This window comes from Zingiber officinale, chromosome 4B (assembly GCF_018446385.1).
Source record: "Zingiber officinale cultivar Zhangliang chromosome 4B, Zo_v1.1, whole genome shotgun sequence".
In the NCBI taxonomy this organism is placed as follows: domain Eukaryota; kingdom Viridiplantae; phylum Streptophyta; class Magnoliopsida; order Zingiberales; family Zingiberaceae; genus Zingiber; species Zingiber officinale.
The window spans coordinates 141,000,591-141,013,095 of NC_055993.1; the positions used below are offsets into that span (position 1 = coordinate 141,000,591).

At 42.9% G+C, this 12,505-nt stretch overlaps 2 protein-coding genes and 1 long non-coding RNA gene across 3 annotated transcripts; all 3 read right to left on the reverse strand.

Annotated features, from left to right (window-relative positions):
• Positions 1-405: 405 nt before the first annotated feature.
• On the reverse strand, positions 406-1,023 carry LOC121978056. Its single transcript, XR_006111126.1, has 3 exons — positions 881-1,023; positions 682-771; positions 406-603 (listed from the first exon to the last, which is right to left on the reverse strand). It is a non-coding gene; the product is annotated as an uncharacterized LOC121978056 (long non-coding RNA).
• Positions 1,024-2,091: 1,068 nt separating this feature from the next.
• On the reverse strand, positions 2,092-6,337 carry LOC121978785 (probable ubiquitin conjugation factor E4). Its single transcript, XM_042531080.1, has 6 exons — positions 6,156-6,337; positions 3,602-3,716; positions 3,018-3,233; positions 2,815-2,924; positions 2,650-2,740; positions 2,092-2,232 (listed from the first exon to the last, which is right to left on the reverse strand). Exons 1-6 carry the CDS (start codon positions 6,335-6,337, stop codon positions 2,092-2,094), a joined length of 855 nt encoding a protein of 284 aa, XP_042387014.1.
• Positions 6,338-6,907: 570 nt separating this feature from the next.
• LOC121978787 lies at positions 6,908-10,083 on the reverse strand. Its single transcript, XM_042531081.1, has 3 exons — positions 8,578-10,083; positions 8,231-8,494; positions 6,908-8,188 (listed from the first exon to the last, which is right to left on the reverse strand). Exons 1-3 carry the CDS (start codon positions 10,081-10,083, stop codon positions 6,908-6,910), a joined length of 3,051 nt encoding a protein of 1,016 aa, XP_042387015.1.
• Between the last annotated feature and the right edge of the window lie 2,422 nt (positions 10,084-12,505).

A 12,505-nucleotide genomic window follows, 5' to 3' on the forward strand; every position in this document is an offset into this window, starting at 1 on the left:
ATTCCTGCACTAACTTAAAGTTTTATTAGTTACACGTCCTAACTTTTTGTGTTGGTCAAGAGTGTAAACTTTTTTGATATAGTGGGGCAAGCTTACTCTGCATGAATAAACTTATTTGCTTTTTTAAAAGGAATACTATTTCTCTTCCACAATTTATGATACACACTTATGGTTATGGCTCGAAAAGAAATTGAAATCCTGCTTACAACCCTATATAGACTATGGTACAATTTAAGAAGTAGAAGTGGACAATGTCCTGCTTCCAGAACCTAAGCCTACTCAATATCCTTATCAATTTTTCTTGAGATTGTAACAATTTGCACCACCAAAAAATAACAAAATAGGCACATATTAAAGGAATATTTTCTTACATATTTAAGGCAAAATGGCAAGTCACCTTGTTCAGTCTGGATTCCTCCTTTAGTTCTTTAAGCAAAGAAGATAATATGCATTTACTCAACCACAATCATCTTTTGAAGTTTCATACCCTCTGATGCGTTTCCGTTTCCTTCGAGATATGATAAAGTCTTCAAATCTTTGTTTCAGCTCTATGTTTGGTATTAACATGTCTTGAGTCAGATGAGAACGGGTGAATGGATCGGTCTGGGCTTACAAGACAATATTTTAGTTTTTCATTATCAGATATGAGAAAGAAAATGGTTGATGACAGAAAAACTATACATTGCCATTCAGCAAGTGGCTTTGCATAACTGGCCGGTCTACTGATTGTCTTGATAAAGGTAGAATGACAGGATCTCTCATCAGTGTATACTAAACAAAAGTGATAATGTTGGTCAGCATCACAGGGAGAAAATTCGTAAAATGTTCACTGTGTAAAAGCTAGATTAATATTTTTTTCGGGGACTCGAGGAGGTTATACCAGTATTGGGTCAAGAAATTCATCTGGAATCTCTCCAAGAATAGCGTCATCAGCTTTGAGACCAAGCTCAACAAACTCTTTGATTACCTTACCAACTTTATCAATCTTCCCGAAAATATCATCATCAGCAGCAGCAGCAGATTAAACAGCTGTTCCATTTATAAAACTTCAGAAAACATAACACTATATGAATCATGGATGGAAAAGATTGATTCACAAGGCATCCTTATCCATGCAAGACAACTATGCATAGGAGATACCTTTTCATTGTATGACCGTCCATTCTTCGAGATTGCAGTAGGGAACACATTCAATTTGTCACCTCTTACAATATGAACATAAATCTTGACAATCTTTAACAACAAATTCACAACAATTAATCAACAATGAAATTTAAGATTAAACAAAAAGTCAAATGGACATATCACTAACTTGTCTTAGCAACTGTCTGCATCTATATCTATATTTTTCAGGATCTTTTACATCGGGAAACCCCGTTGAGGACTCGTAAGTTGCAAGAGAAAATAATTTAGCAGGATTGCTACTCTTTCAACCTGAAAAAGATAAAAGAAAGAATTAAATTAACCCAACAATAATTGTCCGATGATAGTAAAATCATAAGAAACAACAATAACATGTAAGGTTGAAATAGTTTATAGATCTTTAGTTTCAACTTTTGAAATTGCTGGAACTTAGTCTTGAATTATCCAAAGCTGCAACTCAATTACAATAATATTACTCTTTGAGGATGTAATATAAAACATATTAGTTATAAATTTATATTAGTTTCTCTAAAGAGGGCAAAATTAATATTCTAAGAAAACAAGGCATGGAAGATGAGACAACAATCTTCCCATGTGCGGATGTTGAATGCATCTTTTGTACTTATTTAAGTAAATATTGAAATGTCTAGAATAGAATAGATGTATCACCATTTCTGGAAGCAGGAAGTGTGCAGGAATTTGTTCAGATATGAATGCAAGCATACCAATATTTCCAATGGCCAACTTCATATCAGATTCGACAATATGAAATGTCAAGTTTAACAAGTACATTAAAACTCACGTGTAACATATGGAGTTATTTGTAAGTGCAAGTTTGTGAGTAATGATAATAATTCAGAATATCAATAAATGAAGAAATCTCACATTTTCTTGTGAATAAAAAAGTCTCGTTATCTTTGTCCTCCCCTCTAAAGATCTCTGCTCCCATTATGCAGAATTTGTCATTTCGACTTCTATTTCTTTGAGTTGATGGATATTTTTTTGTAAACTCTCATCAAGAAGATACATACTATCATTGATAAGCAAATTCAAAACATTCAAATGCATTTTATTCTCCTCCCTAACAATCTGCATCATAATTGTATGATATATTAGTTTGATCTGTAAGCAACTGTAAAATGTGCTATTAGTGATCATAGTCTTATAAATATAAATAAATAAATAAATAAATTCATAACTACAAGACATGTTTACATGTCTCCATGCATTGAGATGGCTAGGAACATTCCACAAATACTCTAAAAGTTCATAAATATTTTCACGAACGGTGAATTTATTAGATAACAATTGCACAACAAGGATAAATGCAAAAAACAACAAATGGAACGGAAAGTGATTTAGAGAAAATGTCTCAAAATAATAAAACCCATGAAACAACTTCTAGAAGATGAATATGACTATATATATATATATATATATATATATATATATATATATATATATATATAGAGAGAGAGAGAGAGAGAGAGAGAGAGAGAGAGATACCAGTGTATGTGCAACATAAACTTTAAGAAGATTTCTAACAAGATAGTCAAGGGACAACCGGTGTCCTTCAAAAAGAGTAGCAGAAAGCCCACTATAAGAATTAGAAAATTGTAAATGGTGTTCAATCTTAGAAAGAAATTAAATTAAAAAAACTGAATTTCCAACCTTTTGTTTGGTATCCAACGATTTAGTAGTTCAACCATTTTAGCTCTCTGATAAGGGTTCTTAACATAAGCATTGCTCGTCATGAACATAATTATGAAATTCAAGAAATCCTGGCAATGATATGAACAATAATGGTTTTATGTTCTTAATGTACAATGTATCAATTATTGAAAATTAAAGAATTAACTATGGAAGAAACTCACCAAGGCAACCACTTTAGAAACCTCTGGAATTCCAAAAGTTATCCCCAATAAGTCCATAGCATCATCGACAAAATGTTCTGGAATGCATGCAAATTTCATAGGGCAGGTTGATGGCAGAGGCATCTTAAACCCACCAACAAAATCCATCAACCAGATAATAACCAATTTGTAGAAGGTCGATGCCTGTCCTAGCAATGTATAATCCTTGAGCACAATGATAAAAAATTGGCATTAAGATTGTCTTTCCATGAACAGATAAAGTTTTACTATAGAATAAGTAAAAGATGCAACTGTTAAGTCTTTAACAACAAAATTAAAGAGCACGTTTAAACAAAAAATGTAAAATTATGGCTAATTTGAGCCATCTACCCCTTCCTCCTCCGGTGGCCATCCACCCCTTCCTCCCGCGGTAGATTGAGGGAACTCGAGATCGGATTCGGAATTCGGACAGTACTCCCATCCAAATTTTGGACCCGACCGACCCCAAGCTAGCTAGCAGCATTTCGGAATAGCTCAGCTTCCCCAGTCGCTCAACTCCTTCCTCGACTAACCTCCTCTTCGTGCGTAGGGAAGGAGAATCAAACCTTAAACCCAGAATGAAGAAGGAACCACAGCAACCTCTGGAAGATCTGGGTTCCCCTATCCCCTTCTCCGACATCCTCCATCCCTCCCCTCCCTTTGCAGATGGGAAGAACATTCCTATTGAGACCGTTAGATACGCAAATAAAGAATATAGTGTCGGTGGTCACATGTTTTCAGTGTTTTCAACGTTGACATAGACTAAGATTAACTTCAATATTGAATTTCAAAGAAACGATGAACAATAAATGTATGGTATTTCTAAATTGTAAAGCATTTCAACCAAATACCAAACATAAGTACTGATTAAAAGAAATTAAAAGTTACCTGATAGATGACTGATTTATAAAAATATTGAGAACGGAGCTTTATCAACATAAGAAAGAACCATACATGGGTAAAGGGAAGGGGAAAGAGATGAATGGAGCGACTATGCTGCCTTTTGCTTGCATCTACCTTTCTATTTATGGGATAGCGAACGAAAACATGAGTATCGCGTAAATTGGCGCTAAGAAAAAATGCGGCTCAAATTTGAAATAAAGCCGCTTAAGGTTTTTGATCTGACAATGCCTCGGTAGATTGCGTAGTCGCGTGCATCAGACGCTATTGTACCGTTATACGTTATGCACCAAGTCGTTGACATAACGTCAACATATATCGTTAAACGCTACTGCACTATACTCTACGAATCGAAATTTGTGTATTTATAGATGTGGAATTTTTATATAATCTCCTTTATTTTGTACATGATCTCATTTATTGTCACGATCATTTTATAAATAATAATAATTAATAAATAAATAAAAACTTTATATATCCTCTATGGAAAAAAATTATCTTTTAAATATTTTTTTTTTAGGTCTCATATGTATTTAAATATATATTATCTTCCATTCATATTCTATATTATATATAATTAAATTTGTATAATATTTAATTTCATAAATTATTAATTTAAATAACATTAATAAGAAAAAAAGTTATTACTTTGAAATAACATTATTAATTAAAAAAAAGTTAGTACTTTGAAATAACATTAATAATTAAAAAAAAATTAGTATTTGTATTACAATTAATAAATTGTATTTTTATTAATTATAATTATAATGTATCCAAATTTATTCAACCAAAAACATTGAAATATTTATTATCATCATACTAATAGACTACATATCACTCATTTTCAATAATCATGTTGTGTAAAATAATACATGTATATATGATGTCTTTTAAATTATCTTTATATCAAAATTATCCTGAACTTAATTATTGTTCATCGAGATTGGAACACCCCAAATGTTCATTCTACATCCTTTCTCGCTATCTCGTGTCGTCCCTTCAAAAAAAAAAAATTATCCTTGGAATATGGAAAGTTCTTTGACAAAAGTAATTCATTTTTGATAAATTTCATCAGTCAAATAGTATCCTTATATTTTGTATTATTAATCATAAAATTAACCTTATGTGTATTTTCTTGTAAGATGTTATTGAATAATCATGGTGTTGGGAACAACCATTGGGCTTGCACAGTCCAGTTAAGGCTATTGCCCTGTGTAGGTACGTGTCAAACAAGGCTTCGACAAAGTCAACAACATTTGAGGATAAATTTGTCCATTTACCCTTGACATCCTCCCTTTTGCATTTACAAAGAAGATTTTAGCAGTGATGATATATTATTTCTCCCTGCTCTCTCCTCTCCGCTCCTCTCAAGCCAAGTAAAGATAATCTTAAATGTTAGCAATTGTTCTTTTATCTGACTTATCGTTGCTAAGTCATTGACAAACTTTAACGCTATGTTTACTTGGGAGAGTGGAAAGTTTTTATGGTGGAAAAGTTTCTACGGTAGAAAAGTTTCCGCCGTTTACTTCATTAAAATTTTCCGAAGGAAAAGTAACGCAATCCATCAGCGGATAATTTTGAAGCCAAAATCGATCACCTCAAAATCGGACGGAAAGCAGCGGATGGGAAAAAAAATGACGCATGTACCCCTTTAGCATTGACAAAATTACACCATATACAAAAAAAAATGACGCATGTAGCCTTTTTAACTCACAAAATTACACTATGTACCAAAAATATGACGCATGCACCCTTTTTTATTTACAAAATTACATCATAAGTATTCACCTTCCTCTATCAAGGTAAACAAGTGTGCAAAGGAAAAGATTTCTTCACCCTTTCTTTTCTCTTCCTCCAAAGATAATTTTCTATCGTTGATTCCTTTCCTTTCCTCATCCACACTCTAGAGTTTAGGGTTTAGGGTTTAGGGTTTAGGGTTTAGGATTTAGGGTTTAGGGTTTAGGGTTTAGGGTTTAGGATTTAGGGTTTAGGGTTTAGGGTTTAGGGTTTTTTTTTTTTTTTTTTTTTTTTTTTTAAAAAGGAACTTTTATTCCACTAAGGAAAAAACCCAAGCTATCAGGGGGACCAAACCTGACCTGCTAGCCTAGGGGGACAAGGGATTTCTCTTGCAAGAGAATACATGTGAATTTGCAGCACATAAAAGATAAAGTAAAGCGTTACATGTGATTTTCAATGACCTCCAAACTCCTACAAACCCACCATATCAGGCCTCTGCGCTCCATGATAGTAGTGCTAACATAGTCCACGAGCCGCATCCAAGGAGGCCCAGCCCAAGCTCCATACATCTCCATAAAAGACATCGGTGAGGTAAAACCGATGTCGTTTCCTGCTACGCTCCCATGCAGTCCTCCAACACACCATAGCTGTCCTCTGCGCTCCATGAGAATAGTGATGTTCCGCTCCCAAGCAGTCCTCCAACACACCCGATGTTCACTTTTGGCAAGTGACCAGCCCTCAACGGATTTAATGTGTCCTTACCGCAGCCGTTTGCTACGGACTAGGCAGGCCAAAGGTGGGCCTACTCACCCTATTTGGCTTTTTGGCAAAGCCACAGCCCTCAACGGATTTGTCAGCCTTTACCGCAGCCGTTTGCTGCGGGCTAGCTAGACCATAGGTGGGTCTAGTCACCCTAGTTGGCTTTTTAGCAAAGCCACAGCTATCAACGGATTTAGTGTGTCCTTACCGCAGCCGTTTGCTACGGACTAGGTAGGTTCATGGTGACCTACTCACCCTCTTTGGCTTTTTGGCAAAGCCACAGCCCTCAACGGATTTGTCATGCCTTTACCGCAGCCGTTTGCTACGGGCTAGCTAGATCATAGGTGGATCTAGTCACCCTATTTGGCTTTTTAGCAAAACCACAGCTATAAACGGATTTAGGAAGCCTTTACCACAGCCGTTTGCTGTGGGCTAGATAGCTCTAAGGTGGAGCTATTCACCCTCCATCAAGTATGCTATCCTGGCTTGCAAGAGCTCCTGATATACGGCAAGCCCAATCTGTCCATCCTGCAAATGCCAAGTAGCAAACCACCAATCTCCTGCCCCTCCATCACCCTCTCCCCCTCCACCTGATATGCCTGATTGGCGAGGAAGTCTGCAGCCGCATTCCCCTCTCTATATATGTGTGTGCATCTGACCCCATACTGTCGTACAAGCCTTCTGATCCGTAAGATCTCCTCCCGAAGCTCCCATGAAATGCCAGAAGACCCGATAATATGCAGTGCAACCAGGGAATCAGACTCCAGCCAAATAGGGAAGAGCTGCCTATCCACGCACAACTCCAAGCCTCTCAGGATCGCCATAAGCTCCGCTCTGATATTGGAGCCCTCACCAAGGACTCCCTGTCTGGCCACCACCACCTGTCCACTATGATCTCTAACAATAGCACCGTAAGAGGACTCACCTGGATTACCTCTAGAGCTACCATCTGTGTTGAGCTTGAACCATCCATCATCAGGCCTCCTCCACTGTACTGCTGAGATCGTGTGCAATGTCCGTATCCTCACCTGCATCACCATGGCCTGGGCTGCCGAGATATCTCCCCTCCAGTGCCTGGGCTTGATGATACCAGATGCCATCCCAACCCTCAAATACTGTGTGATCTGCCTGATAATCTTCTGTCCCTCCGGCCTCAGCCCCCTGTGCTTGGAGTCGTTCCTGGCCGTCCACAAGAACCAAAAGATCAAGAGGGGGATGATCTCCCTCACCGAACCAGTGCTGCTCCAAGCTGTACCTGCCCTCCATCTCTCCAACACCCGCCAGCTGCCAACCCCAAATAGGTGTCCAAAATGCCCCCAGACCTCTCCTGCCACCGGGCTCCCATAGAAAAGATGCTCCCATGACTCCACTGCCTCACAGCACTGACATCTGGACACTAAGCATACACCACGCTGCTGTAAAACCTCGTCCACTGGCAGGCGTCTACGGAAGAATCTCCAAATGAACACGGAAATGGTGGGGAGGAGAAGTCTGCTCAAGGTCACTATCGCTACATCCTCCCTCTGGTGCGCAGTCCTATAGACCTCCCAGGCAGACCTCGTAGTAAATCTCCCATCTCTGGTGGGTCGCCACACCATAACATCCTCCTCCTCGGGCCTCAAATGCACCTCTGTCACCTCCTCCGCCACTGAAGTATCTCCTGGCTCCAGCTGCCATCTACTAAAAACCGGTCCACTCTGACATCTGGAGGCCCCTGCACCGTACACCACTCCGACAACGGTCCCCTCTCCATCCACCTGTCATGCCAAAAGCTGAGGTGACCCTGTCCAATAATCCACCCTATCTGTCTCTCTGCCACAGCTCTGGTCTGAATCATCCTGCGCCAACTGGGGGAAGCGTTGCTCCTCAAAGTCACCATACCTGGGTCCACCGTCCCACAATAAGATCTCCTCAGAAATCTGGCCCATTGTGTGCACTGCTCTCTGAATCTGAACCACAACTTCATGGATAAGGCCACCCCCACCTCTGATAACCGTCTGATCCCCAGCCCACCCTCCTGCTTCGGCCTGCAGATGTCCCTCCAAGCCACCCAATGCACCTTCCTATCATGTCCCACTGAGCTCCAGAAAAAAGATGCAAACACCCCCTCCAGCTTCCTCAGGACCTCCAAAGGAGGCTGGATCACCTGGAGGAGATATACAGGTAGAGAAATCAGAACACTCTGGATCAGCATCAGGCGACCCCCATGTGAAAGGCGTGAGAGGTTCCAACCCTGAAACTTCCTCTGAATCTTCGCCAGCAGTGGCGCAAAGTGGACTGTCCTCTTGTTCCCTGAGATGATTGGAACCCCTAAATAAAGCATAGGCCTCTCCCCCAAACCAAAGCCTGTAATCGCTGCTATCTGCTGCCTCCTCCTATCTGATATGCGTCTCGAGGGGAAGAAGGAGCTCTTCTCTGCATTGATCGCCTGTCCTGACTGGGCCTCATATCTGTCCAAGAATTCCTTCCCCCTCCTCACACAATCCAGAGACCCATTCAGGAAAATGACCACATCATCCGCATAGGCCAGGTGAGACACCCTCATATCACATCCTGTCGCATAAGCCATCCCTGGGTACGCTGCAAATAAGGCCTCTATCCCTCTGGAGAAAAGCTCCGCCGCCAAAATAAAGAGGAAGGGGGAGATGGGATCACCCTGCCTCAAGCCACGCTGTGATCTAAAGAAGCCTGACAGCTGTCCATTCACCAGGACCGAAAACCAAGAAGAAGTAACGCACCTCCTGATGAATGCAATCACTGTCTCTGAGAACCCAAATGCTGCCATGACTCTGAAAAGGACGCCCCACTGCACTCTGTCATATGCCTTGGCCATGTCCAGCTTCAGAATAAGGTTTCCTCCTCTGATGTGATAGTTGAGCTTGTGATCAAGCTCCTGGGCCATCAAGATATTGTCTGAGATCAGTCTCCCTGGAACAAAACCACTCTGAGCTGGGGATATTACCTTCCCTAACACTGAAGCCATCCTCTGCGCCATCAGCTTAGAGATGATCTTATAGGACACATTACACAAGCTGATGGGTCTGAAGTCCCTCCACCTCTGCGCACTGTCCACCTTGGGAATCAACACTATGGTCGTAGACGCCATGCCCCGTGGAAGCTCTGCCCCTCGAAAGAAATCCAGTACAGCCTGAAAGACATCCTCCCCCACAATCTCCCAGCAAGCTCTGTAAAAGGCCACTGAGAATCCATCTGGGCCCGCTGCACTATCCTGACACATGCTCCAGACCACCTGCTTCACCTCCTCTGCTGATGGGAGGCCCTCCAGCATCAAATTATCCTCCGCACTGACCAAGGAAGGTATCAACTCCGTGTCCACCACCGTGCTATCCACTGTCTCCCCTGTCAGCAGCTCCTGAAAATATCTGACTCCTGACTCTCTGATCCCATCAGGCTGGTCCAGGCACTGCCCCTCCTCCCAAATTCTGAAAAGTCTACTAGCTGTCCTCTTCTTCTGCACTGTGGAGTGAAAGAACTTAGTATTCCTCTCCCCCTCTCCCATCCATCTGATAGCAGCTCTCTGCTTCCAAAAGTCCTCCTCCATGTCTAGCACTCTGAAAAGTCGAGCCTGACACTCTGACCTGTGAGTCTGCCTCGCCTCTGTGGGGTCCCCGCCATACCGCCACCGCACCATACTCGGCCCTGCAAAACCACGTCATGTATGTTGCCAACACCTCCATGTTCCACCAGCGGATGCTCCTTGACCTCCTCACCCATCTGAACCTCTGCGATCCCCAGTGCCATACTAGGTAGACACCAATTCAACCTCACTGTCGATAAAACTCGTGCCGCACCCACATCCTCCGAAGGCCCTCGGCCTCTGGAAGCCTGGGAACTCCACAAGTAGGGGACAGTGATCTGAAGCTGCCCTGCTCAAATGCTCCACTCTGACTGTGAAATCCAGATTGCCCCAGGATGAAGACAATAGAACCCTATCCAGCCTCTTCCACACCCTGTTATTCGTCCATGTGTACCTATCCCCAACAAAACCTGCATCCACCAGTCCAGCAAGCATGATAAAATTATTAAAATCCTCCATGGCACCTGGTCTAGCTAGAACTCCTGCTGAGTGCTCCTCCATGCTAGATATGACATTGAAGTCTCCTCCCACCAGCCACAGTCTGTCGCCCTCTGACCTCAGCTCCATGAATAGAGACCCCGTACACTAATTTGGAACTTTGTCGGAAGAAACTGGAAGATAAGCTGAAAGTGTAAAGTGTGCATGAAAACAAAATTTTGCAAATAATAGTAGAATCCCAGAAAAACCAAACCTTCCCTGATTTATTAGATACTACCTCCTCAAACCCCATGCGCCGAGCCATATACCTACAGTCCAAATCAACCATAGGCTCCAAAACTGCTAAGAAACTCAGATGATGATGTCGTCTCAGAAACAAAGCCCTCCTCTGTGTCGCCAAATTCCCAAACCCCCTCACATTCCATATGATACCAGACATGACTAATGGAAAGGGGTGCGTACCTGCCTTGAAGCCTGGCTCCTAGTCACTCTTGGCTCAAATTCCACCCTCGGCCGCTGCGCCTTGAGTACCTTGGGCATCCCCGCTTTCCTTTCTCTGGGAGGACTGACCACGGAGGCTAGACTGCGTCCCCCCCTTGATGAAAAACTAGTGTCTGTCTCCTCATACTCCACAAAAGTCTTCTGAAAATCTGGATCATCTGAGCCTTCTGGGGTAACCTGTGTACGCCTGGCAGGCTTCTTCTGGCCCAAATCGTCTGAAACCCCCTGGTCTGCTGATGAGCTGGAGTATCTGTCTAATCCATCATCCTCTGGCAGCTCTCTCGATGACTCCAGTACCCTGGGCTCCTCACCACTGATCAAACCAGCTTCCTGCAACCCCCTGGAGGCTCCCCCCTGTCCCTGTGCTCCGTCTGTGTTCCACTGCTGTGCCCCTATCCCTGACCTCTGTACTGTCTGAGAAACCTGCTCCCCCTGGCCGAAACACTGAGGTATCTGATCTCCCACCTGTTGCTCTCCTCCCTCCACTGAAACACTGTCCTGCTGATCCGAGTCCAGAGATGTCTGCCATAATGTCTGGCACTGTCCCAACTGCACTGGCATTCGGTCTTCCACCTCCACCCGCTGAGTCTTACTCACTCTGTCTTCATCTGCTCCCACCCCATCATCTTTCTCAGTTCCCAATTGAGGATAGTCTTCCAGCGCCTCCTTGTCACCAGCCCCTCCCACCACATCATCCCCTGCATCCTCCTCCTCTCCTATATCCTTCAGCACCTCAAAAGAGTTCCCCTGAGCATGTAACTCCTGCGCAGATTTCTGACCCATCCTGGAAGGTTGCTGCTTGCGGGCCCATGTCTGTCCAGTCCTCCTGCCACCGACCCTCTGAAAATCATGTGCCTCTGAGTCCTCCACCACCACTGCCTTACCTTTCCTGTCTCGCTCCCTCTGATTAAGTCTCTCTCTCAGGTCTGCTCCTGGGGGAATCGGATCCACTCTGTCTCTGTGCCACTCAGGCCGTGGCTTGTTCCCTGCCACGTAGCAATCCACCTCTGCATGTCCAAGATGCCTACAATACTGGCAGTACTCTGGTGTCCTCTCATACACAACTCTCTGCAGCCTGTGCTCATCTCCAATTCCGATCAAGAACTGCTCCACCCTAGGCTTCAAGAGATCAATCTCCACACATGCTCTGGCCATAAAGAGTCTAGAGCCATCTGCTGTGGCTTCATCTATCTTGATAGGGCACCCTACAATCCGAGCCATCGAAAACACACAATTTTTATTGATCATATGAACTGGAAGATCAGGAAACTGTACCCAAACTGGAACCACGGATGACTCAGCCTCATATGAAAAGTGCGGTGTCCACTTGAAGATTCTGAGTATTGAGCCACCAATGCGCCAGACTCCCCTAGTCCATATCCTGGCCATGTCCTCATTTGAAGTAAGGTGCAAAAAGATGTGCCCAGCTCGTAGGAACCGAATGTTGTAGGGGCTTGATAATCCCAACCCCTTGAAACCTTGGTACACAATCTGAGGGGGGGGTCTCCTGCCAGAGAACTTGCCTATCAGGGAAAAC

Coding starts and splice junctions, on each gene's coding strand:
- LOC121978787 (XM_042531081.1), bottom strand. CDS start 10,083: ATGGTGCGGTGGCGGTATGGCGGGGACCCCACAGAGGCGAGGCAGACT. Junction 8,495..8,577: donor TACCTGTATATCTCCTCCAG/GTGATCCAGCCT, acceptor GGGACATGATAG/GAAGGTGCATTGGGTGGCTT. Junction 8,189..8,230: donor GTGGCAGAGAGACAGATAGG/GTGGATTATTGG, acceptor TTGGCATGACAG/GTGGATGGAGAGGGGACCGT.
- LOC121978785 (XM_042531080.1), bottom strand. CDS start 6,337: ATGGAGCGCAGAGGACAGCTATGGTGTGTTGGAGGACTGCATGGGAGC. Junction 2,741..2,814: donor CGTTGGATACCAAACAAAAG/GTTGGAAATTCA, acceptor TAATTCTTATAG/TGGGCTTTCTGCTACTCTTT. Junction 2,233..2,649: donor TTTATGTTGCACATACACTG/GTATCTCTCTCT, acceptor ATTATGATGCAG/ATTGTTAGGGAGGAGAATAA.